Genomic DNA, 27,678 nt, shown 5'->3' with positions numbered 1-27,678 from the left:
TATTGGTTTTAACAATAACGGAGATCAAACATAGAGATGATCTTCCTAAACACTGCTGTCATTAATCAAAAAGCCGTAAGAGATAAAACTGTGGACAGATGTAAGACAACCATGAAAACCAGATCATATTATTCTACTTTGTTTCCTTTTCAATAAGGAAAGGGAAGTATTTGGGATAAAAGACACAAACTTAGCTTCTGGCAAGATGTATATTTTGCATCAGACCAATATTTTCAGGGGATTTACCACTGAACTGATTCATGTTTCCTAACACTCTTGCACTTTCCTAACTCCCTTATCTGGGGGTGCATCACAGTAGTGGAGAATGCAATTTTCCTTTCTCTTATTCTCACTTATACCTGTAGAAATTTTGAACCAGTTCTAGTATATTTGATAATACAAATCTCCCCTTTTCTCCCAGACAGACAAACACCTCTATCACCTATTTGCTTATATTACTGTTTGTTATTTTAACTGGATGACACAATCATGGATTATATATTATTCTTGTTGTAAAATCTTATTATTCAAACAATTTTCACTATTGTTATTACATTTGACCTGACATTCTTTTACAGGGTAAGTGTGCCCATTTACCAAGTCCTTTCAATGTGGAAACTTTGACCTGACATACAGAAATGTTTTCCATTTACAGGTAAAATCATGTGGTATTTCTCTTTAACTACCTGGTTTATTTTATCTGCCATAATGCTCTCCATTTCCATTCATTTTGGGGCAAATTGTCGGACTCTTTCTTTCTTTCTGCTGCCTAGAATTTCATCGTGTAAATGTATCATAGTTTTTTCATCCACTCATTTGCAGGGAAACCAAGAAAACAACAAAGGAAGCACACAAAATATCACCAGACACTTATTACTAAGGAACAAACTGACAGTAACCAGTGGAGAGGTGGGAGGAGATAATGGGGGAAGGGAAAGAGGGTTGTCAGGAACATTTACAAAGTATTCATGGACAAAACCAAAGAGGGGTAAAATCAAAACTAGGGAGTGGGGATGGCTGGGGTGAGGGGGAGTGTTGGTGGGGGGAAATAAAGATAACTGTACTGGGACAACAATAAAAATAAATAAATAGTAAAGAAAGGGAGGGAGGGAGGAAGGAAGGAAGGAAGGGAGGGAGGGAGGGAGGGAGGGAGGAAGGAAGGAAGGAAGGAAGGAAGGAAGGAAGGAAGGAAGGAAGGAAGGAAGGAAGTTTTTCCAAGTACACTCAGGTTAAATTTGGAGTGAGGTACTATTAGACAGCCTCTCTGCCTAGCATTCATCATCCATGTCATATAAAACTGCAAACCAATTTCATGTGCATTTTATGAAGACATTCTAGGATCATGTAGATCCTAGAAAACAGACATCCTGAGCCCTCCAAGAAAGACACAAATTGTTACCTTAATTTTCTAGTCTAATTGCAGAATCAGGATCTGTATCCTACAAGGTGAAGCTCATAGCAGAGCAGAAAATCGATACAAAAATGAGTAAGATTGTGGAAGAGGCAAGAGTATAGAGTGAGTGAAGTGAGTACAAGAGAGAAAAGAGAGTGAAAGTGAGAAGAACCAAGAAAAGGAGAATCAGAGTGTAGCATTCAAACAGAGAGAAAAGGGAGCAAAAGAAAATATTAGGGAGGATAGTTTGATCCAAGATTTCATCACACAACACAATTTTGTCTCTATGACTTACTGCAATATCACTGTCTCAAAACCAGAAAGAGGGTGCAGTTATGAATCATGGACAAGGATACTTGAAAACCCAGGTGTGGAGAAAGAACAGCCCTATCGTATCCGCACACTAAATCTCTTCAAGCGACGGGTCCTGCAACAAAGAAAATTCTGACAATCTTACCTCAATGCCATCTATGGTTCATTGGCCCCTTGGGGAGCAGAGATGCTTTGAGAGTGCTGAAGCCAAGGAAGACTAAGGGAACCTGGACGACTCTAATGTTTTTTGGCAGGAACAATGGTCAGCAGCTGTATCCTGTCTTAGAACACACACTGAGTATAGACTCCATCAAATCAATCTCATCTTTCATTACACGTCACCATTATTCTGCTCCACACATTCCTCATGGCATTTTTCACTTCCCTATTCCTAATGGTGTAAATCAAAGGATTGAGCAAGGGCGTTACGATGGAATAAAGCATTGTCATTATTTTGTCAAAGGAGAAAGTGGATGGAGGTCGAGCATACATGAATGTGCAGGGAACAAAGAACAAAATCACAACAGCAATATGAGATCCACAAGTGGACAGAGCCTTCCTCTTCCCCTCAATACTGTGAGTTCTCAGAGACCACAAGATGATGCCATAGGAAACAAGTAAGAAAGAGAAGATCAAGATACACATTACCCCACTGTTGGCCACAACAAAAAAGCCAAATACATGAGTGTCAGTACAAGCTAGGTCTAGTACTTCGTACAACTCACACACAAAATTATCGATGACATTGGGGCCACAGAAGGGCAGCTGTAGAACAAACAGAATTTGTATTGTGGAATGCAGGAAGCCCCCTGTCCAGGCCACCCCCATCAGAATGCCACAGAGCCTCCAGTTCATGATAGAAGAGTAATGCAAGGGCTTGCAGATGGCCACATAGCGGTCATAGGCCATGACTGTGAGGACAATCATTCCCGCTCCAGCAAAGAAGTGTCCACCAAAGAGCTGGATCATGCAGCCCTCAAAGGAGATGGTCTTCCTCTCAGACAGAGAGTCCACAATCATCTTCGGGACGGTGAGGGTACAAAGGCAGGTATCCAGGAGGGACAAGAAAGCCAAGAAGAAGTACATGGGGGAAGCCTGGAGTGCTGAGCTACTGCTAATGGTCACCACAATTAGCAAGTTTCCCCCGAGAGTTGCCATGTAGCTGGACAAAAATATAACAAATAATATTTTCTGAACGGTTGGATTCTGTGAAAGCCCCAAGAAAACAAACTCAGTTACAAAGCTCTGGTTTTGCATGAGTTCCAAGAAAAAGCTAAATTCCACCAGAGGAAGAATATAAAATCTGCAATGATGAGAAAAAGAAAAATTCACCTGGGACCAGTTTGTAATGCCATTGAATCACAGTCATTGACCAGTTGGTGCATCCATGTGAAAAGTTGATTACATGCTTCTATTGTAAAGGAGAACAGATAATTAAAAATTTGTTGAAGACTATAGTGGGAGGCCAGGCACAAGTCAGGAGGAGATAAATTATTCAATACTTTACATTGGTCAGAGCTTATATATTAATTCTAAAATTGCAATCAAACTACTTTATTTCAGGTAATCCTTTCAGAAATGTTTCAACAAATATTTTTAGGATTGTAAACATGTCTCTATTCCTTTTTTAAGAATCCAATCCTGCATAATTTTCTAAAGGGAAAATGAGCTAATGTAAGTTCTGTAACTGAAGATGATGCATATCTTTTATAACAATAAAACTTTAGAAATATATAAAATATTCAATAATAGGATGAAGCCAAGGCAAACTAGATTACTAAAAATTAAGTTGTTGTAAATACTAAATAATAGGAGGATATAGATAGTGAGGCATGTTTACAATATGTTAAGTGAGAAAATAAAAATTTGTAATAATTCTGCTTTTTTGCCCAGACATTCTAATGTAATTTTATGTTCTAGAACAGATTATATGGTAGACTTACTTTCAGTATGTAGAATTAACATTAAGAATCAAGCTTAAGCCCTGACTGGTAGAGCTCTGTGGGTTGAGCATCATTCCCCAAATCAAAAACAATCAAGTTTGAAATCCACAACACCATATTTTCCTGTATCTTAACAGTTAAATGCAAAAGAGATAGGTTATGACTATAATTTTATTATCTCCAGTAGGATTAATTTGCATTAGTGGAACTAACAAGCTAACATACGTAGAATCTTACACTAAAAATTAAAAACTAACAAAAATTTTCCATGAATCGCCATATCACTGTCCCAGCCCTTCCCAACCTTCATACTCACTTTGAAAACAATTTGAAGCTCATGCACTTCTATAGGAAGCAGCTGATTGTGTTCATATTTGTCCTAGAAGATTCCAAGCCCTTTCATTTTTTCATAGCCATGTATTTTAATACACTGCAGCTGCACCAGATTGCCCAGTACTCCTACCTGACATGGACTGTGGATTTTTGGCCACCCTGTAGGGTTCTGCCCTTCAGAATTTGGCCTCCTGGCTACCCAGTGCCCACTATCTTTCTCATTTATTTTCTCAGCCACCTGATGTGAGCATCCGTTGTTCCAAAAACAATAGAAATTCCTGTCTCAACTTTAAAGTACATATAGTATTTGAACCTTAATGAAAAATTAGTAGTAATGTTGTCATAAATATTAATTTTTAATTATATTTCAAGCAGTGATTCTTAGATGCATTTATACGTACCTATATGTCATATCAGTCATTTTTGCACATATTTTTTCTGGTAAATATAATTTTTAAAAATCAAAGAAATAGATTAAAACCACATTCAAACTACTCTCCTAGTTACGTTCCTTAAATCCAGTATATTCTTTTGTTTAGTAATAAAGATTTTTTCTCTAGCTAGACAATTGTGTCCTTTTTGAATATTTAAGAAATGTTCTCTTCAGATTTCAGAGTCCTTTCTCTCCTCTCCATAATCCTCTGCTGATGTCCCTAAATGTCTCAACTTGTACACCCTTACTGCTCCTCGAATTTGAAAAAAAATAACCTTTCTATACGTCCACCTATGTCCTTCCTGAAGGATGCCTGAACCTTCTGTTTTCTGTTGCCCCAGCGATTTAGTTCATTTTAAGCAAGAGGCAAAGCCACGACCACTAGCACTAAAGCATATTCAGTTCAGCCATGTAACTACTCCTGAACAGTTCTGAAGCAGAAATCTGAGGCTACTTATGACATCAAATGCCCTTAGGGAAAATTAAGTGAACCTATTTAAAATGAGAAGATTCGGCTCTGTGACTTGAGGGAGACAGTCTTTCCTACCATTAATGAAGTGCTATGTGCCCCTGCTGGGCACTTAGTAAGAAAATATTAATTCAATATTATATCAATAATTATAAATGATAAAAACAGCAGTTGAATTATCATGCTCCTACAACATTATTCTTTATATGGACTCCAAAAATTCCACTTGTTAATCTAAAACACCAGGATGGAAATATGCAAAACTACATCAGGACATTCATCCTCATATGAATGTTACACGAGAATACAACTAGAAAGAATGAATTAAATGCTATTAGAAAGCCAAGACAGAAATATGCACTTGTTACATATCTAAGGTATTGGGTTTAACTTAAAGATGAAAAACTGAACACAGGTCTGAATTCATTAAACTTGAATCAATAGGACTTCCTACCCCTCCAAAACCAGTTTGCAGTCTAACAGCTGTTCTTTATTGAGCATGGGCAATATTAGGTGTCAAGCAGTCTCCTCTTCACTCCACATATATTATTGTTTTCTAAACCCTTTGAACTTGGCAATATATTCCCCACCAAAAAGAAAGATTCTGAGAGGCAGAAAGGTTATGTAACTAGTCCAAGTGTGCACAGTTAAGTGATAGAATCACACATTGCATTAAGCCTCATACCTGGACCATGACACTCTGCTTTTAAGTACAGGATCACAACTTCGGATTTTCTCTAAAAAGGAAAAAATGTGCATGATGCATCTCACCATGTTGGAGTACCTTGAAAATGCTGGTGATGGCCATCTCTATTCTCTATAAATAAAAGTCCACTCAGTGGCTGGAAAAAATGTGAAGGTTTTTCCAAGTCTTACTTTTACATCTGAGAGAGAGGAAGACCGTCTCTGGAAGAAAAACTAGAGAATGTTCCCCACTACCTCAAGCAGGATCTTCAACATGGTCTAGGGGAAAACAACCAATAAAGAAACAAAGTTTCTGCCTTCATTTCAATTGGAATTGAAAGAGGTTTCCCTGAGGGATCAGGAACGTCTAGAATTGCCTCTGAGCTACTGTCAGGGTGTGGAAATTGGAAATCAAGGAAAGTAAATGAGTTCAAAGAAGAACATGATCCCCAAAATAAGAGGAGAAACTTTAAGGACAACCTAGAAAATGTGACTAGTGAGCGGTTCTGTGTTGAAAATTTTCACACCATGCTAGTGAGGTGAACTGTGAAATGGGAAGACTAGAGGAGGTGGAATCTAAAAGACTTGCCTTTATTGCTCAGCTGGATTGAGTCTCACTTCTTTCTGTAAAAAGTTGAATAAAAATCCAATAAAACTTGTGTCTACATTCAGAGAGTTAAAATACATGAAGAACAAACTGTTTCATAGTTGGCCTTGAGCACTAGTAGCTCACTCCTTTCACTTAACATTTTCACTGAATGGGAAGTACAAATTAAACTAAAGTACCCTTATAAAATAGATCCAAATAACATTTAACTTACTAATTTTTGGAGTAAATGTTTGCTTTTTTATTTGCTTTGTTATGCTGTTTTAGGTATCAAGAATAATGGGATGACAGTTGATCCTCATGAGAAAATCTTGATGGTGAGTGCAAAGGGACATCTTAACATCCTTTAGAACTATTCCCATACCAGCAAAACTCCACCGAGAAGGTCAGAAGACCTTACATTTCCTCCTCCAGTTCTTGCACCTTCCAACTTTGCTGTTGACCCTTTACAACTAGTGCCTCACCAGTCTCCTCACTCCTCCACTGAGTAGTCAGGATGGCCCATAAGACACAATCACTGACTGTAGTATTCCTCTTCAACCCCTCCTCTCTGTCTTAGAGTGGAAAGAACATTTTCTCAGAGCTCTTCTTCTCCTTACCCCTGGCTTACACTCGTCTGCTAAACACATATCATTTAGTCCAGATTCCGTCAAATTCTTCTCACAGGCTGCTGCCAACTTGACCATTTTTAATAGATTAAGTGTTGGTTCTATCTCTTTCAGGTGTAGACTTTGTAGGAAAATATTTTATTTCTTATGAGTTTAATATCCATATATAAACTAGAACACACAGTTACCTCAAAGAATGGATGTATTATGCTCTGACATTACTTTATGGTCAAATTATGGAAGAGATAACCCCAGATGACCAGTGAGCTTAAGAAAGGTTTATTTGAAAAAAGTAACATCAGTCAGAATACCATAGTGAGAAGTTCACCTTTATAAAGTGTTATGTGGTAATGTAGAATGCCCTGGTATTTTCCATGTACACAGAGGGTCATTGTTGCTGAAATATAGAGTTACATGTGAGATAAGTCTTCAAAAATTTGACATAAACTTCCTTGAATAATAATGTAAATCTATAAGGCTGTTGATAATATTACCTATAGACATAAATAGGCAAGTGTGTTTTGTTGAAAGAGGGAATTTCAGGAGAAAAAAGGAAGAATTTGAGCAAACAAGTATAAAGGACACAGGCACAAAAACTAAGAAGGGGGGAATGGGAGAGAGGTAGGGAGCATGGGGGGCTGGGTTGAGATGGGAGTAAAAAATAGAAAACTGTACTTCAACTATACCGAATTAAAAAATAGAAAATAAAAAATGTTTTTAAATAAAATAAAAATGTTTCATCTAAGTTTGTATATCTATACTAATTAAATGTGACTTGTGGATGTTCAGAGAGGCATGAAAATTAAGAACATCAGAGTATTTCATTACACCATAAATTTCTGTGCTCTCCAGAATTTAGCCTGGGCTCAAAACCATAGCAAAGTGAAAGAAGATCTTCTGTTTAAAAAATAATTATGAGATGCCTCACCTCTATTTTTTACTGATTTCTTGCAGAGCTCTAGAAATACGTGAACCTCCAGAATCTTGAGTCTGAATGTCCTTTAGCCTGCAAGAAATTCCTTCAAAGTAAAGAGCTCAAAAAGATGGCCTAATAGAAGGTAGAATCGATTTCATCTTGTATTGTGTTTAATAATTCAACATGAAGATTGGCATGATAGGGTGAGTAGAGGAATCAGTGAGCACAGATTATTAGAGCAGTGCAACTACTTTGTAGAATATAATTATGATAAATTTATGTCATTATATATTTGCTCAAAATCACAGAATGCACAACACCAAGAGAGAAGCCTAAGATAAACTATGGACTTGGGTGATTATGATGTGCCAATGTAGGTTCACCAAGGGTAACAAATGTACTGCTCTGGTAGGGATCATTGATAATGGGAGGAGGCTGTGCATGTGTATATGAGGCTATGTATACACAAGGTATATGGAAATTCTCTGTACCTTCCATTCAATATTGCTGCTAAACATAAAAATGCTCTAAAATCTAAGCCTTCGATATTTTAAAAATCCAGTGTGACTTGTTAGCTGATGTACAGACTTTTACACACATGCCAAGTGTCTCTCTGAGGTGTTACTCCTTGGGGTCATGAATTACACTGAGTCAATGATGATGATGTATTGCCTAGGCTAACCTAGTTACAGATGCCTGGACTCCAGCCCAGCCTTTGGCTCACAAAATCAGGGAAGGAAAAGTAGATTCCCTGTTGTACATGGCCAACTGTGGTCACTGTCTCCTCCGAACATGGATTGATGGTCTCCTACGCTGATGCAATGCTTAATTATTTAGAATGCTTGGTGCCAAAACTACTTCAACACTAAGGGGCACTTTTTTTAATCAAATCTCCAGTGATATCTTTTTGAAGCAACCCAAGATTTTTTGGCAAGAAGCTTTGGTGATGAATCTTACTATTGAGCTACTGAAAATGGCTCCTACTTGCTGACACAATTTCCCCAACATAGTGAATTGTCTGAAGATACTACATCAGCCACTTTGAATGGCATCTCTGCGTCCAATGCTTTGCCCTGGCATGAACTATGTGTGACCCCTCTTTCATTTCTCCCCGTCACTGAGTTCATGCCAACTCACTGTCTTTACACAAAATACCTTCCTGACATCCCCCTCCTCACCTTCCTGTCATTCAGAGCACCAGCACAGCAACATTGTTTATATACATGGCATTTAAGGTCACTATTTCATTGTGTGAACAACTGTTTCCCATTATGAATAGCTTGTAGATTTTTAAAAAATATTCTGTGATGTTCAGCTTCAGTCTTAATATTCAGCCAAAATACTTCATCACCCTAAACTTCAGCATTTGACAGGCTGTAAAGCTCAATGCCATTTCAGGGTCATTTCTGACATTTCTGCCCATCAGGAATATGACAGCATAGGTTACTGTCACATCCAATCAGCATAATGTTTCTGTTTACAAATCAGTCATGCATTCAGATTTGTTGCTCATATGTGAATATTTTTCTCAAATATTAGTGAACAAGTTAGTCATGATTTAGAGAGAATGTCTTTTTATTTGTTTTATATTTTCACTTTGGTTTCCTTTTGCATATGAAACATGAAGCAGAAGGACATTCTTATATGTATAATGGGAATATGAACTTTTCCAAAATGTGAACATGAACTCAGATACAACAACCAAAGCTCACAAATAATAGTAAATTACCTCAGGAACAACCATAAATAAGGTTATGAAAACAAATGAAATTGCACCACTTTTTCTACATTTATTTTTTTAACCTAACACACATTACTGTTAAAGAATGGAATCCTATCACTTTTCCTTGCCTTGATCCAATTACTTATATGAATGGGGCTTCCACAGTCCTGTAATACTAATTACAGGTATGAATGCACATAGACGTGTAATCCCTTTCTATATTTGTTTTTATTTTATATTTAAACTTTTTGTTTTATTGTTCAAGCATAGTGGTCTGCAGTTGCCCCCAACCTTCCCCCTCATCCCAGCCATTTCCAACTTGCTCCCCTGATTTCACTCTGCCTTGGATGTGAGCATGTGTCCTTCATAATTGTTCCTGAAAACCCTTCACCTGTTTCACCCTTTCATCCCCTCCCATCTCACTCCTTTTACTCTCTCCTTGTTCTAATTTCAATGTCTCTAGTTATATTTTGCTTGCTTGTATATTTTCTTGGTTAGGTCCCACTTTGAGGTGACATCATATGGTATTTGTGTTAAAATATGTTTTAAATTTTTTAATATTGTCACTTTTTTGTTTGGTTTGGACAGCTGTAGAAAATAATGACCATCGAAGGGGTTTTGCTGAATTCTTCCAGCAAGATGGTGAAGAATGTTTCCAGGATAGGGCAAGAAGTGTGAGAGGAGAAAACAAAGGTAAGTGCAGGATACTACACCAAGTTAAAAAAATATACAGTCTTTAGAGAGAAGGAAAATAGCCTCTTCCTTGAACCACCTGGGGATGGTGGATGATCGAGGCAACATTTCCATTACCTAAAAATGTTTTCAAAATTCTGTTTTTGATTATTTCCAAGCAGACCATGCTAGAACAGAAATAATCTATTGTTCCCAGTGACTAGAGTAAGACTGAAGAACTAACAACTGCCAAGATTTCTATTCTTGCTGAGTGACATCAGAGAAAGGTGCTAGCACACTGAGTAGGCAGGGAGGTAACTGTCATGTCAATATGAAAAGTTAACTCATGCTTCATGAAACTGGGAGTCAGGTTGTAGAGAGCATCTGTTAACATGGGATTAAAGCTCCCCCTGATGACATCCAGGAATCCACAATTAAATGTGCTATCAGATTGGAATGGACTTTGGCTGGATTTCAACTCATCATGACTTTGCTCTTTGTCATTTTGGAATTAGCATTGGCAAACTCTAATCTCAGGGTCTATGGGATCTTGGAACAGAAGCAAATACATGTTATGTGTCATTTTTGCACTTCAGCTTCCATCCCAGTTGTGAAAAGTGACAAAACCAACACCTGTAAACTCAAGGGTTTTAAAGATGTAACTCTGCCCTCTCCTAGTTTACATTGTTTGTAGTGAGAATTCTGCTGTAATTTTTATCTTTCTTTCTCTGTGCACCATGCCTTTTCTCTTTATCTCCTTTTGCCAATTTGGTGCAGCTCTTCACCAATTTATTATACATTACTTTTAATTGTAAATTCCTCCATGGATTTTATGCTTGGGATTTGTAAGACTCTTGGTTTTATGCATTTCCAGCCTTTATTAAACTTGGGGGAAACTTGCCGTGGCTGATATAGCTCAGTGGATTGAGTGTGACCTGCAAACCAAACACTCACTTCTTCAATTCCCAGTCAAGGCACATGCCTGGGTTGCAGGCCAGTCCCCAGGCGAGACCATGGAGAGGCAAACACACATTGATATTTCTTCCCCTCTCTTTCTCTCTCCCATACCCTCTAAAAATAAATTAATAGAATTTTTAGTTAATCAATTAATTAATTAATTTGGGGGGAATTGTGTAATATTTCTTTTAGTATTTTTTGCTCTCCTTCCTCCCACTCATTCTATTCTTTGATGATTTTAAAATCGAGTAGAGGAACAGCCGCACAATCTCATACTTGCCCAGGTTAGGGCATGCTGGTTCACAGTCATTTCTGTAACTCTCCAACCCTTTTACTCTTTTGGCCTTTATGCGATCTTTCTGCAACGTGTTCTTTGAGTCAAATATCAAACTAGTCACAGCTCCAAGTTTCACCGCATCCTAGAGGACTTTGTATATTTGCTCGTCTTCAGGAAACAATAATGTGTTGTATACGTCTTTAACCAAGCTGTGCTTCATCCTGTGATTCCAGTCTATTTATTCCATTATGTTTCTCTCACCTTTTCTAATCAAGGCCTTCTATCAAATATAAGATCTGGCCTCTCTATTATTTCATCATGAGAAGGAAATTCCTGAGGCTTTCTGAAGTTCCATTTAGTCAGAAATAACCTTTTTTTTCACACTACAATAAATTTGAAGGAATACCAAGAGATAAGAATTGGTGTTTTATTTTGAATGTCTTGGTTACTTGAGAATCAATTACACTTAAGTATAACATTCACAAGTCCAAATTGAAGTGCTATCAAAACAGAACTATAAGAAATTCAGAAAATTGTTCAGGTGAAAGTACTATGAAACCAAATAGCTGCTTGTGTATATGCTATTGAGAGCTCTGACAAGTGTCCCATTTGGGACCAAAATATTTATTCTGCCACCACTTCCCTTAACCAGAACTATTAGGAATCTTTGGTGCAACATAAAATTTTGTCTTCAGTTGATGGAAATGCTTCACATACTTATGAGTTTATTGTGTCCTTTTCTCATTAGTCCAGATGACTAGGAGTAATACACCCTGGTGCCAATTTGATGATAATTAAAAACCCAGGTACTGAAAAGGTATGTCAGTACTCGATTACGAGATTATGAAGTTGAAGTGGAGTTGGTGGGGGCTGTGAATTATACACATGGATTAGGTTGTCTTCCATATAAAAACACAGAATTTAAAATATTCTCCTGTAAAACTAAAAGACCAAATTTGTGAAGTGCTGGGCCTCACATTTCATACAAGATTTTCCCCCCAAAATCGGAATTTTGACTTTTGAGATACTATAGAACCAAACAACAAAGACAAAACCTCCTTTCTGATAGCCAAATAAACAAGAACCAAGGACAATTATTTGCCTGCAAGTGTTCATACACCCAAAAGTAATGCTCAAGAAATAAGAAAGCTTAAGCTCCTTCTCTCCCAATTGGACAACATTTCCACTTTCCTTTCTTCTCTTCTCTCTTCATTATGCATTGTTCTCTGTTCTCCATTCTTTCGTGACCTTCACATGTTTCTGCAACCAAAGTCTCTAGTGTCTCTTTCTCTCTTTTGTTAGGAAGAGTGGGAAGACCCTAAACAGTCACTGACTCATTGACAGTGCTGTCTTGTCCAAATATCACACTCCTCCCTCCCTCACCTCACACAGAATATAATTTTGAGAGGTTTACCAGAGACAGTGTAGGGTTTCACTGGTGTTTCTATCTTTGATCACAATTGGAGGGTTCATCAGTGAAGACACTCCCACTGAAGGAGGCCCAGGCACAGATTTCCAGAGCAGTAATTTCTCAAAACATATTATCTAATCATCAGGTTGTCAAGATGGCAACATTTACTCTATAAGTTTCCAAGCTCTAGGGATTAGCTCGGATGACTACATACATTAAAGTAAAAATGAAATGTAGAAAAAAAATTAGTGCATATACACATATGTATGCACAGACACTTATTCTGTCATTTGTCAGTACTTTTCCTTCCTAAGAAGAAAAGGAAGGCATAGGAAGCTAAATTACCTAAGGAGTATGACCAAATATTGATAGAATTCAAACAAGGATCATCCCAGGTTGTTCAAAATGATTATGAACTTTAAGTAATAACGATATTCTAATGCAATCCTCTCAGATTTCTTATTTATTTCTCCAAAGGAATATTTTACCTTTCCTTCCCATGAAACAAAACTAAGATACTAAAGAGGTATACATTGGAGACCCATATAGAATTTATTACCTGAAGTCATACTTTGTTACATCATAATATTTCCATGGCATTTTTAACCTCTGCATTCCTCAATGTATAGATCACAGGGTTGAACAAGGATGTCCCAGTGGTATTAAATACAGCTATCATCTTCTCTACTGGAAACGTGGTTGGTGGATGTGTATATATCAATACAGATGCAACAAAAAGTACGACAACCACAATAACGTGGAATGTGCATGTGGAGAGGGTTTTTCTCTTTCCTCCTATGCTGTGGTTTCTCAGAGAGTACATGATGACAAAATAGGAGATGAGCAGCATTATAAAACTCACCATGCAAATGGCCCCACTATTAGAGACAACTAGCAAATTTATCACATATGTGTCCATGCAGGCAAGTTTCAACAAGGGTTGCAAGTCACAAGAATAGTGGTCAATCACATTGGGGCCACAAAAGGGCAATTGCAAAGCTAGGGAAATCTGTGCTGAAGAGTGGATACAAGATCCCATCAGGCCAGAATCACCAACACACCACACACTCTCTGGCTCATGATGATTGGGTATTGCAAGGACTTACAAATAGTGATGTAGCAATGAAAGGCCATGAGGATGAGCACAAATATCTCCGTGGATCGAAAGAAATGGACTGTGAAGACTTGAGTCATGTACTCATTGTAGGAAGTTTTCTTCTTCTCAGAAAGGGCATTCACATTCAATCTTGGGGCTGTCATTGTACAGAGGCAGACATCAGCAAAGGGCAGAAAGAAGAAATAAATGGGATTCCCAAGGGTCTTGTTGTTTTTAATAGTCACTACAATGAGAAAGTTCCCTGACAGTACTGTAGGATAAAGAAATGGGAAGACCACAAATATTGCTTTGATCAATAACAGAGATCAAACATATAGATGATCTGCCTAAAAACTGCTGCCATTGATGAAAAAGATCTAAGAGATAAAATTATGGACAAATGTAGCTCAACCATGAAAGCGAGGTCATATAATTCTACATTGTTTTCTTTTCAATAAGTAAAGAGGAGTCTTGGGGACATAAGACATGAACTTAGCTCCTGACAAGGTGTACACATTAAACCAGACCAACACTTTCATAGCTTTTATCACTGAATTCATTCATGTTTCCTAAAACCCCTGTATTTTCCTAACTCCTTGATTTGAGGGTACATCACAGTAGTGAAGAATCTATTTTTCCCTTCTTTAATTCTTACTTTTACTTGTTGAAATCTTAAAACAGTTCAAATACATTTGATAATACAAGTCTCCCCTTTTCTCCCAGATAGACAAATGCCTCTATCACCACTTGCTTATATTACTGTGTGTCATTTTAACTGGATAACACAATCATAGATTATATAGTTTTCTTGTGCTATAAACCTAATATTCAAACAATTTTCACTGTTGTTATTTCATTTGACCTGCACATTCTTTTACAAGGTAATGTGCCTATGTGCCTGCTCCTTTCAATGTGGGAACTTTGACCTGAGATACAGAATTGTTTTCTACTTAAAGGTAAATTCATGTGGTATTTTTCTTTCACTGCCTGCTTATGTCACTTAGCATAATTCTCTCCGGTTCCGTCTATGATTTAGCAAAGAGGAGAACTCTTTTTTTATTTCTGCTGCATATTATTTCATCAAGTAAATGTATCATAGTTTTTTGACTCACTCATTTACTGTGAAAACAACAAAACAAACAAACAAGCGAAATATAACTAGAGTCACTGAAATTAAGAATGAACTGACAGTCACCACAGGAGAGATGGGAAGAGATAATGGTGGGAGTGGAAAGGGGTTGTCAGGAACATGTAAAAAGTACTTCTGGACAAAACCAAAGAGGAGCAGAATCAAAAGTGGGTGGGGAGTGGGGATGTCTGGGGTAAGGAGGAGTGGGGTGTTGAATAGAGACAACTGTACTTGGAAAACAAAAAATAAATAAATAAATAGTGAAGGAAGAAAAGAAGGAAGGAAGGACAGAAGGAAGGAAGGAAAGAAGGGAGGGAGGGAGGAAGGAAGGATTTAAAGAAGGAAGGAAGGAAAGAAGGAAGAAAGGAAGGAAGGAAGGAAGGAAGGGAGGGAGGAAGGAAGGAAGGAAGGAAGGAAGGAAGGAAGGAAGGAAGGAAGGAAGGAAGCTTTTCCAAGAACCGTTAGGTTAAAATGAGAGTGGGGTACTATTAGATAGCCTCTCTCTCTAGCATTCACCATCCATGTCACATACAACTCACACCCATTTCAAGTAAATTTTACGAAGACTTGCTAGGATCATGCCGATCCTAGAAAAGATAAATCCTGAGCCCTCGAAGAAAGGCACAAATTGTTACCTTAATTTTATTCTCTAATTTCAGAATCAAGTTTTGAATACTACGTGGTGAAGCAAATATCAAAGCAGAAAATAGATACCTAAATGAGTAAGAGCGAAGAAGAGGCAAGAGTAGAGAATGAGTGAAGTGAGAACAGGAGAGAGGAGAGTGAGAGTGAGCAGAACCAAACAAAGAAGAATCACAGGGAAGCATAATGACAGACAGGGAGGGCGAGGAAAAGAAAATACTAGAGAGCATAGTTTGATGCAAGATTTCATAGCAGAACTTAACTTCTGTCTTTATGACCTACTGCAATATCACTGGCCCAAACCCAGATAAAAGGTGCATTTATTAATCATGGACAAGGGCCATTGAAAACCCAGGTGTAAATCCCACCAACTATGGAGAAGAACCAAATTTCTGGGAGTTTCTCCTATGACATAAAGGGTGCTGTGACTCAGACGCTGACTCAGAGGGCACCGTTTGTCTTCAGCCGTTTGGAACACAGAGGCAGCAATCATTACCCATGGCTGGGACATCAGGTTCTGGACACCTATCATGGGCTGATGGATAGACACTTCCCTCCACTGCCTCCAACCAAAAGTTAGTGAGTGGACAGAATCCAAAGAACTCTAAATGTCCCTTTTACAGCAGGAGGCAGCCAGAGCAGTCCTCACCCCCAGATCACCAAAGATTTGTGTTCTAAATGCTTGAGTGGGGATGTTAGGTAAAATAGACAGCAAAAAAAGCTGGGGAGGAGGAGGAGGGATAGAGTGGTACATGATCCACCCACTGACTCAGCAGTCCTTGAAATTCTATGTTTCTTTCCCTTGGATCTGGGAAAGAAAGCCTTGGAAACAGTGAGAGGGCCAGCAAGATAGAAAATTCTGCAACCTGCCCTCAATACAATCAATGGTGTATTGGCCCCTCAGGCAGCAAAGATGCTTTGAGAGTGCTGAAGCCAATAAAGTCTTAGGGAACCAGGACCACTATAACTCCTCATTTCAAGAACTATATTCAGCAGTTGCATCGTGTCTTAGAACACACACTGAGTATAGAGTCCATCAAATCAGTCTCATCTTGCATTACAAACTACCATTATTCTGCTCCAAACATTTATCATGGCATTTTTAACTTCCTTATTCCTGATGGTGTAAATCAAAGGATTGAGCAAGGGTGCTAGGACGGTATAAAATATTGTCACCATTTTGTCAAAGGAGAAAGTGGATGGAGGTCGGACATAAGTGATTAGGCAGGGAACAAAGAACAAAACCACAACAGCAATGTGAGATCCACAAGTGGAGAGAGCCTTCCGCTTCCCTTCATTACTGTGAACTCTCAGGGAGAACAAGATGGTACCATAGGAGGCAAGCAAAAAAGAGAAGATTATGATGCATATAAACCCACTGTTGGCCAGCACAAAAAAACCAAAGACATGAGTGTCAGTGCAGGCCAGCTCCAGTAATGGGTACAAGTCACACACGAAATGATCAATGACTTTGGGACCACAGAAGGGCAACTGTAAAACAAAGAGGATTTGTATTATGGAGTGGAGGAATCCCCCTGTCCAGGCCACCCCCATCAGAATGCCACAGAGCCTCCAGTTCATGATAGAAGAGTAATGCAAGGGCTTGCACATGGCCACATAGCGGTCATAGGCCATGACTGTGAGGACAATCACCTCTGCTCCAGCAAAGAAGTGTCCAGCAAAGATCTGGGTCATACAGCCTGCAAAGGAGATGGTCTTCCTCTCATACAGAGAGTCCACAATCAGCTTCGGGGTGATGGCAGTGGAGTAACAGGCATCCAGGAGGGACAAGAAAGCCAAAAATAAGTACATGGGGGAACTCAGGAGTACTGAGCTACTGCTGATTGTCACCACAATTAGCAAGTTGCCCACGAGAGTTGCCATGTAGCTCAACAAAAATATAACAAAAGCTATTTTCTGAACGTTCGGATTCTGTGAAAGCCCCAAGAAGACGAACTCAGTTACAAAGCTATGGTTTTGCATGATTTCCAAGGAAAAACCAAATGCCACGAGAATAAGCATATGATGACTGCAATTATAAGGAAAAGAAAAATTCACCTGGGACCAGTTTATGATACCATTGTATCACAGTCATTGACCAGTTGGTGCATCCATGTGAAAAGATTGATAAATTTTTTCAACGCTTCTGTTATCAAGAAGAATAAAAATTTAGAAATTTATTGAAGGTTGTACTGGAAAGTCAGGCAGAAGTCAGGAGGAAACAAATTATTCAATACTTTAAAGTGACCACAGCTTATATGTAGGAGAAGTATTCATACACAGTAGGGAAGAGACATGGTTTTCATCTCCACTGCCAAAGAAGATCACTTTTCCTGGAGTGAATTGATGAGGGAGATTCTGAAGTCACATCCACACTGAGCCAGAGAACCTGTAATTTAGCAGTAATCGCTGCCATCTGTATGGAATGGAAATGTGGTGAATCATATTCCATCACTAATCATGAGATGACCTTATTTGCAAAGAGGAGAAATAACCCCTAGTTAAAGAGTCATTTGAAAAATATCGCTACTTTTCCATTTTTTAAAACGCTGAATTGAATCGGGACTTTAAAAAGAATACAGAAAGGAGACTGACAGCTATCAGATGATACTTGGGTTAGTGGATGGTTGAAAAATTAAAAGAATTAAGAAAAACAACTCAGGAACACAGACAATAGTGTGGTGATTACCAGAGGGAAGGAGAGGTGGGCACAGGGTTATGTAGAAGAGATTAAAGGGTAAATAAATGGTGGTAGAAGGAGGCTTGACTTCGGATGGTGAACTCACAATACAATATATAGGTGATGTACTATAGAACTGTACACTTAATCTTTTTGTAATTTTATTAACCAATGTCACCCCAATAAATCCATTAAAAACAAAAACTAAAAAGATGAATTCTTTCATTCCCTGTAAAAGAAGAAAGCTCTATGAAAAAGTGCCTAGCTCTACACTAACATGTAAGAAGTATGCACATGCTGAGTTGGGTTCTTTCTTCATTCATCATTTAAAATAAGAATGGGTGTGTATGAAAAATTATAATACCTACCTACTTAAGGGTATTGTCACGATGACCAAGTGAACTAATGTAAAGAAAGTAGCTGTTGAAGAAATAGTCCTAGGAAACAGTCCATGTTAGATCTTATTATCCCTATTTTTCTGGAAGACAATCCATGCTGAAAGAGAAAACATCAAGCCACATGCTGGGTCTGGAATTTAAACACAGACTCCCAGCTACAACACTTGAGTATTCCTAATGCATCAAGAGACAAAAGAGCAGAGCTGGCCCTTCTGCTGTCTTCATGCACCTGTGGAAATCAAAGTCTTCTGAGTGCTTTGCTGATGCACGAAGGAGGCCCCCTGATGACACAGAGCAAGTGACATAGATTCAGAAAGTAATACTCCAATTACCACACTTACAAGTTGGCAGCAACCACATAGGTAAAGAATAGAAATAATATGTTGAGTTTGGCTAGAGTCTTGAGACTTTTTGACATATTTACTAATGATTTATGCTATGCAGCCCCATCTGATATTGTACAACTTGTCATTTATGTGACTTTATTTCAAAGTACGTATGTTCATGTATAACCTACCTGCTCATCCCACAGGATTAAGGTGAGTATCAAATTGGCAAAATATAAAACTTTCTTATGGTAAGTCCCCTTACCAATTTTAGTAACTATTCCCTCACTTAGCAAGAAAGACACCTTATCCATGAGATTTCCAAATAAGTACTCAAACTATTGTCTGTTTTCCACAGCTACAGATCAGTTTTCAAGAATAGTTGTGTCCTCACCTGTACATAGAACAGAAATTTATTTCTCAAATGTGTGTGTGTATATATACACGTAATCTGTTTATTAAACTGATAAATAAAGTAAAATGACACTTACTGTGAGAATAAAAAATAACCTGATCTTTGTGAAGACCATTCAGAGACAACAAAAAGCTATTTACAGTAAAGGTATGCCTGTTTATGATAATATATGTCTTTATGCTTACTTTAAAATAACCATTTCCATTACATTCCCAAGGTCCTAGACATTCTTATAAAAACTGCTCTGTGAAAACCATATTCAGCTACAAATTGTCACCCAGAGAATAAGAGTATAAATCAAACACAAAAAAGTGTTTGGGTCGTTCAATGACCATCCGTTAAAAAATAAAAGATGCCATGGAAAGCACTATGGAATTTTCTAAGAAAACTAAAAGTGGATCTGCCTTTTCACCCAGCAATTCCACTGCTATTATTATATCCTAAGAACACTGAAACACCAATCTAAAAGAACCTATGCACACCAATGTCCATAGCAGCACAATTTACAATAATCAAGAGTTGGAAGTAACCTAGGTGCCCATTAATAAATGAATGGATCCAACAACTCTGCTACATTTACACAGTGGAATTCTATGCAACAGAAGGAAAGAAAGAAAGAGCTCCTACCCATGGCAACAGCATGGACGGATGTGGAAAGCATTGTGCTAACCTAAATAAGGCAGATGGTGAAAGACAAATACCATATGATCTCACCTTTAACAGGAACCTGAACAACAAAACAAACAAACAAGCAAAATATCACCAAAGACACTGAAATAGAGAAAAGACTGACAGGAAGCAGAGGGGAGAGGGAAGGGAATTCCAGGGGATTTTCAGGAGAAAAGGGAGAGTGTTTACAGGAACAAATATAAAGGACACATAGACAAGAATTAGAGGGTGTGGAAATGGGAGGGAGGTAGGGACGGCTGGGTCAATGGGTGGAGATGAAAGTAAAAGACAGAAAACTGTACTTGTTTTTTTTTTAAATATTTTATTTATTTATCTTTAGAGGGGAAGGAAAGGAGAGAGGAAGAGAAACATCAATGTATGGTTGCTTCTCATGCATCCCCTGCTGGGAACTGGCCCCTGCCAGGAACTGGCCTGCAACCCAGGCATGTGCCCTGACTGGGAATCGAACCTCAATCATCTGGTTGGCAGGCCCGCGCTCAATCCACTGAGCTACAGGAAATAAGGGAGGGATTTAGAGGAACCTGTATAAAGGATACATGGACAACAACTGAGAAGGGTGGAAATGGGAGGGAGGGGGGAGGATGGGGGGTGGGATGGGATGGGAGTAATAAACAGAAAACTATACTTGAAAAATAATTAAATAAAAAAATTGAAAAAAATATTGAAAAAAAAGAAAAAGAAAACTGTACTTGAACAACAATGAAAATTAAATTTAAAAGAAAGTTACCTCAGTATGATCTAGCATTTACCAGCTTGTTAGCAACGAACATAGTAGGCATATGTTCTTTCAAATTACTGTTTTGGATTTTCTCAGATAAATTCCCAGAAGAAAAATCACTGAGTCATAAAGCAGTTCCATTACTAATTTCTGCGGTAACTCCACAGTGATTTCCACAATGGTTGCACCAATCTGCATTCCCACCAACAGTGCACCAGGATTCCTTTTTCTCCACATCCTCACTCTCACTAAGGTACATTTTTACAATGGAATACTGCTGGGCTGTAAAAAAGAAGAAAAGCTTACCCTCTGAATCAGTATGGATGGACCTGAAGGGCATTATTCTGAGTGAAGGAAGCCAGTCAGAGAAAGACAAGTACCATATGATCTCACATATGTGGAATCTAATGAACAAAATGAATGAACAAACAAAATAGAATCAGACTCAGAGAGAAAAGGCTGACAAGTGTTGAGGGTGAGGTCTGCTAGGTGGGAAAAGTGAGGAGACTGAGCAAACAGGAAAAAGAAAAGACAGAATGCTCATGGCCACAGACAACAATGTGGTGATTGTCAGGGAAAGGGAAAGTAGGGGGTGTGGTGGAGGAGGGTATGGGGTTGGGGGATAAATGGCAGCAAACACAAACTAAACTTGGGGTGCTGAATACACAATACAAGGTACACATGATGTGTTGTTGAATTGTGTGCTTGAAAGTTGTATAATTTTGTTAGCCAGTGTCACCCCAGTCAATTCAATAGAAAGGGGGGAAACTATATTACTTCTAAAATTCCAATCACACTACTTGATTTCATGTAATTCTTTCAGAAACGTTTTAACAAATTTTCTCAAGAGTGCAAACATGTTTCTATTCCTTTTTTAGAACCCAATCCTAAAAAATTTTTAAAGGTGAAATGCGGTAGTGTAAGTTGTCTCATGGAAGATGATGCATGATTTTCATAACAGTAAAACTATATATAAGCATATAAAATGTTCTACAATAGGAAGATATTTATGCAAATGAGATTACTACAAGCTAAGATGCCGTGAATACTAAATAATATGAGGACATAGACAGTCAGGCATGTGCATAATATGTTAAGTGAGAAAATAAAAACTTGTAATAATTCTACTTCATTGCACAGACATTCTAATATGATTTTAAAATCTAGAAGAGAACATACCATAGACTTACTTTCAGTATGTAGAGTTAACCTTAAGGATCAAGCCTAAGCCCTGACTGATGTAGCTCTGTGGGTTGAGCATCATTCCCCAAACCAAAAAGAATCAACTTTAAAACCCACAACATTATATTATCCTCTATCAGAACAGTTAAAAGCAAAGGAGGTTTGTTTTGACTATAATTCTATTGTCTCCAGTAGGATTAATTCATATTAGTGGAACTAACATGCTAACATACATAGAATCTTACACTAAAAATTGTAAACTAACAGAAATCTTTCATAAATGGCCCTATCATTGGCCCAGCCCTTCCCAATCTCCATACTCACTTTGAAATCAGTTTGAAGTTCATGCATTTCTATAGGAAACAGTTGATTCCATTCATATTTTTCCTAGAACATTCCAAGGTCTTTCTTTTCTTCACAGCCATGTGTTTTAATATACTGAAATGCACCAGATTGTGCAGAGCCCCTCCCAGCCATGGACTGTGGCTTTTAGGCCACCTCGTGGGAGTGTGTCCTTGGGAATTTAGCATCCCCATTATCCCCAGTGCCCACTATGTCTTTCTCATTCATTTTCTCAACAAGCTGATGCTAGCATCATTTGCTCCAAAAACAATAGAAACTCCTCTTCCAACTTAAAAATCCATATAATATTCTAAAGTATATGAAAAACTGGTAGTAAGGTTGCCATAAGTAGTACTTAGCAATCATATTTCAAGCAGTGAATTTTAGGTGCATTTATACATGCCTACATGTGTATATCAGTCACATTTGCATGTATATTCCTAGTAAGTATAATTATTAAAAATTAAAAGAGTACATTGAAACCACACTCAAAATATTCTCTTAGATAAGTTCCTTAAATCCAGCATATTGTTTACTTTAGCAATAAAACATTTATTCTCTATCTAGCTAACTGTGTTTCTTTTTGAATATTTAAGAAATGTTCTCTTCAGAGCCCTTTCTCTCGTCTCCATAATCCTCTGCTGATGTCCCTAAATGTCTCAACTTGTACACCCTTACTGTTTCTGGAATTTGAAAAAAATGACCTTTCTCTATGTCCACCTATGTCCTTCCTGATGGATGCCTGAACCTTCTGTTTTCTGTTGCCCCAGCGATTTAGTTCATTTAAAGCAAGAGGCAAAGCTACCACCACTAGTACTAAAGCATCTTCAGTTCAGCCACGTAACTACTCCTGAACAGTTCTGAAGCAGAAATCTGAGGCTACTCATGACATCAAATGCCCTTGGGGAAAATTAAATGAACCTATTTAAAATTAGAAGGTTCTGCTCTGTGACCTGAGTGAGACACCCTTTCCTACCGTTAATGAACTGCTATGTGTCTTTGCTGGGCATTTAATATGGGAATATTAATGCAATATTATATCAATGATTGTCTATGGTAAACACCAGTTGAATTATCATGCTCCTACAACACTATTCTTCCTACAGCCTTTGAAAATCCCCCCTTTTAATCTAAAACACCAGGATGGAAATATTCAAAACTACATCAGGACATTCATCCTCATATGAATGACAATTGAGAATACAATTAGAATAAATTAAATATTGTCAGAGAGCCGAGGCAGAAATATGCACTTGTTGAATTTCTACAATATTTGGATTCAACTTAAAGGTGAAAAACTGGAAAAAGGTCTGAATTCATTAGACTTGAATCAATAGGACCTCCTACCCTTCCAAAACCAGTTTGCATTCTAACAGCTCCGCTTTATTGAGCATGAGCAATATTATGTGTCAAGCAGTCTCCTCTTCACTCCACATATATTTTTGGTTTCTAAACCCTTTGAAATTGGGTAATATAATCCCCATAAAAAAAGATTCTGAGAGCCAGAAAGGTTATGCAACTAGTCCAAGTATGCACAGTTAAGTGATAGACTCACACGTTGCATTAAGCCTCATACATGGACCATGACACCCTGCTTTTAAGTACAGCATCACAACCTCAGATTTTCTCTAAAAAGGAAAAACTGTGCATGATGTATCTCACCGTGTGGGAGTTTCTTGAAAATGCTGATTCGGCCATCTCTATTCTCCATAAATAAAAGTCCACTCAGTGGCTGGAAAAAAACTCTGAAGGTCTTTTGCCACGAAGGAAAGGAAGGAAGGAAGGAAGGAAGGAAAGAAGGAAGGGAGGAAGGAAGGAAGGAAGGAAGGAAGGAAGGAAGGAAGGAAGGAAGGAAGGAAGGAAGGAAGTTTTTACAAAAACAGTTATGTTAAAATTTGAGTGAGGTACTACTAAACAGCCTCTCTCTCTAGCAATCACCATCCATGTCACATAAAATTCAAATCCATTTCATGTGGATTTCCTGTAGATTTTGTAGGATCATGTAGATACTGGAAAAGAGAAATCCTGAGTCCTCAAAAAAAGACAAGACATGTTACATTATTTTTCTGCCATAATTCCAGAATCAAGTTCTGTATGCTGCATGGTTAAGAAAATATTAAAACAGAATATAGATAGCTAAATGAATAAGAGTTTAGGAGAGGCAACAGTAGAGACTGAGTGAAGTGAGTATAGGATAATGGAGAGTGAGAGTGAACAGAATCAAGGAAAGAAGAATCAGAGGTTAGCATACAGAAAGAAGGGGAGGGAGCAAAAGAAAATATTAGGGATGATAGTTTTCTGCAAGATTTTATCACAGAACTCAATTTCTGTCTTCATGACCTACCGCAATACCACTGCCCCAAAAAGAGTAAAAGGGTACAGTTATGGGTCAAGGACAACAGTGCCCAAGGGTCTTGAAAACCCAGGTGCAGAGAAAGAACAGCCCTATCTTATTCTCATCCTAAATCTCTTCAAGTGTGGGGTCCCACAAGACAGAAACTTCTACCAATTCAATATCAAGGATATCTATGATTTATTGGCCCCTTGGAGAGCAGAGATGCTTTTGAGAGTGCTGATACCAAGGAAGACTTAGGGAACCTGGACCACTCTAACTCTTTTCTGCAGGAACTATGCTCAGCAGCTGCATCATGTCTTAGAACACATATGAAGTATAAACTCCATCAAATCAGTCTCATCTTTCATTACCAACTACCATTCTTCTGCTCCACATTATCCTCATGGCATTTTTCACTTCCCTATTCCTGAGGGTAAAAATCACAGGATTGAGCAAGGGCGTTATGATGGTGAAAAATATTGTCACCTTTTTGTCAAAGGAGAAAGTGGATGGAGGTCGGACATACGTGACTGTGCAGGGAACAAAGCACAAAAACCACAACAGCAAAGTGAGATCCACAAGCGGAGAGAGCCTTCTGCTTCCCTTCAATACTCTGGGGTCTCAGAGAGTACAAGATGATGCCATAGGATACAAGCAAAAAAGAGAAAATTATGATGCACATTAACCCACTGTTGGCCACAACAAAAGAGCCAAAGACACGGGTTTCAGTGCAGGCCAGCTCTAGTAGTAGGTACAAGTCACATATGAAATGATCGATGGCATTGGGGCCACAGAAGGGCAACTGTAAAAGAAAGAAATTTTGTATTGTGAAATGCAGGAAGCCCCCTGTCCAGGCCACCCCCTCAGAATGCCACAGAGCCTCCAGTTCATGATAGAAGAGTAATGCAAGGGCTTGCAGATGGCCACATAGTGGTCATAGGCCATGACTGTGAGGACAATCATTCCCGCTCCAGCAAAGAAGTGTCCACCAAAGAGCTGGATCATGCAGCCCTCAAAGGAGATGGTCTTCCTCTCAGACAGAGAGTCCACAATCACCTTTGGGACGGTGAGGGTACAAAGGCAGGTATCCAGGAAGACAAGAAAGCCAAGAAGAAGTACATGGGGGAAGCCTGGAGTGCTGAGCTACTGCTAATGGTCACCACAATTAGCAAGTTGCCGTGAAGAGTTGCCATGTAGTTGGACAAAAATATAACAAATAATATTTTCTGAAGGGTTGGATTCTGTGAAAGCCCCAAGAGGACGAATTCAGTTACAAAGCTGTGGTTTTGCATGATTCCAAGGAAAAGCTAAACGCCACCATAGTAAGAATATACAATCTATGATTATGATGAAAAAATCACCAGGGCAAGTTTATGATACCATTGTATCACAGTCATTGACCAGTTGGTGCAACCACATGAAAATCTGATTACACACTTCTGTTGTAAATGAGAACAGATAATTAGAAATTTCCTGAAGACTTTACTGGGAGGACTGGCAGAAGTCAGGAGAAGATAAATTATTCAATACTTAAAAGTGGCCAGAGCTTATATGTAGGAAAAGTATTCATATACAGTAGGGAAGAGACAGAGTTTCCATCTCCACTGCAAAAGCAGATCACTTTTCCTGGAGTGAATTATTGAGGAGGATTCTGAAGTCACATCCACATTGAGGACAGAGAACTTATACTTTATTGGTCACTGCTTCCATCAGTATGGAATGAGAATGTGCTGACTCACATGCCATCACTGATCATGAGATGACCTTATCTACAAAGAGAAGGAGAAATAATCCCCAGTTTTAGAGTCATTTAATTTTTAATTTATTTAATTATTTTCCAAGTACAGTTTTCTGTCTATTACTCCCATCCCATCCCATTCCCCATGCTCCCCCCTTCCCGTCCATTCCCACCCTTAGTTGTTGACCATGTATCCTATATAAGAGTCATTTAAACTTCATTGTTACTCATCCAAATTTGTTACTTCTGAACTGAATTGAGACTTTAAGATGAATACAGAAATCAGACTGACAGCTATCAAAGGGAATGTGGTTAGGGGATGGGTGAAAAGGCGAAAAAATTAAGAAAAACAACTCATGGACACAGACTATAGTGTGGTGATTACCAGAGGGAAAGGGAGGTAGACACAGGGGTATGTAGAAGAGGTTAAAGGGTGAATAAATGGTGGTAGGAGGAGGCTTGGATTAGGATTGTGAACACAATACAATAAACAGATGATGCACTATAGAATTGTATACTTAATCTCTATGTAATTTTATTAAACAATGTCACCCCAATAAATCCATTAAAAACAAAAACTAAAAAGATGAATTCATTCATTCCCTATAAAAGAGGAAAGCTGTATGGAAAGGTGCCTAGCTCTACAATAACATATAACAAGTATGCACATGCTGAGTTAGGTTCTTTCTTCATTCATCATTTAAAATAAGAATGGGTGTGTATGAAAAATTATACTACCTACCTACTTAAGGGTATTGTCAGCATGACCAAGTGAACTAATGTAAAGAAAGTAGCTGTTCAAGAAATAGTCCTAGGAAACAGTCCATGTTAGATCTTATTATCCATATTTTCCTGGAAGACAATCCATGCTGAAAGAGAAAATGTCAAGTCACATGCTGGGTCTGGAATTTAAACACAGACTCCCAGCAACAACACTTAAGTATTCCCAATGCATCAAGAGACAAAGGAGCAGAGCTGGCCCTTCTGCTGTCTTCATGCACCTGTGGAAATCAAAGTCTTCTGAGTCCTTTGCTCATGCTTGAAGGAGGCCCCCTGATGACACAGAGCAAGTGATATAGATCCAGAAAGTAATATTCCAATTACTACACATACAAGTTTGCAACAACCACATAGGTTAGGAATAGAAATAATACATTGAGTTTGGCTAGACTCTTGAGACTTATTTACATATTTACTAATTATTTATGCTATGCAGCCCAATCTGATATTGTACAACTTGTCATTTATG

General features: G+C 38.3%; 2 protein-coding genes and 2 pseudogenes across 2 annotated transcripts; all 4 read right to left on the bottom strand.

Moving 5' to 3' along the window:
• Window positions 1-2,026: 2,026 nt before the first annotated feature.
• On the bottom strand, window positions 2,027-2,995 carry LOC118974816 (olfactory receptor 4C15-like). The gene has a single exon (XM_037028406.1). It carries the CDS (start codon window positions 2,960-2,962, stop codon window positions 2,027-2,029), a length of 936 nt encoding a protein of 311 aa, XP_036884301.1. The 5' UTR covers window positions 2,963-2,995.
• Window positions 2,996-13,303: 10,308 nt separating this feature from the next.
• LOC118974790 (olfactory receptor 4C11-like) lies at window positions 13,304-15,543 on the bottom strand (annotated as a pseudogene).
• Window positions 15,544-16,652: 1,109 nt separating this feature from the next.
• Window positions 16,653-17,627, bottom strand: LOC118974811 (olfactory receptor 4C15-like). The gene has a single exon (XM_037028403.1). It carries the CDS (start codon window positions 17,625-17,627, stop codon window positions 16,653-16,655), a length of 975 nt encoding a protein of 324 aa, XP_036884298.1.
• A 7,421-nt stretch (window positions 17,628-25,048) lies between these two features.
• On the bottom strand, window positions 25,049-25,983 carry LOC118974789 (olfactory receptor 4C15-like; annotated as a pseudogene).
• Window positions 25,984-27,678: the final 1,695 nt, after the last annotated feature.

This window comes from Sturnira hondurensis, unplaced genomic scaffold, assembly GCF_014824575.4.
Source record: "Sturnira hondurensis isolate 20B ecotype Veracruz unplaced genomic scaffold, ASM1482457v3 Scaffold0019860, whole genome shotgun sequence".
Lineage (NCBI taxonomy): Eukaryota > Metazoa > Chordata > Mammalia > Chiroptera > Phyllostomidae > Sturnira > Sturnira hondurensis.
Note: the sequence above shows the minus strand (reverse complement) of the source record. Positions and strands in the feature narration are given on the sequence as shown.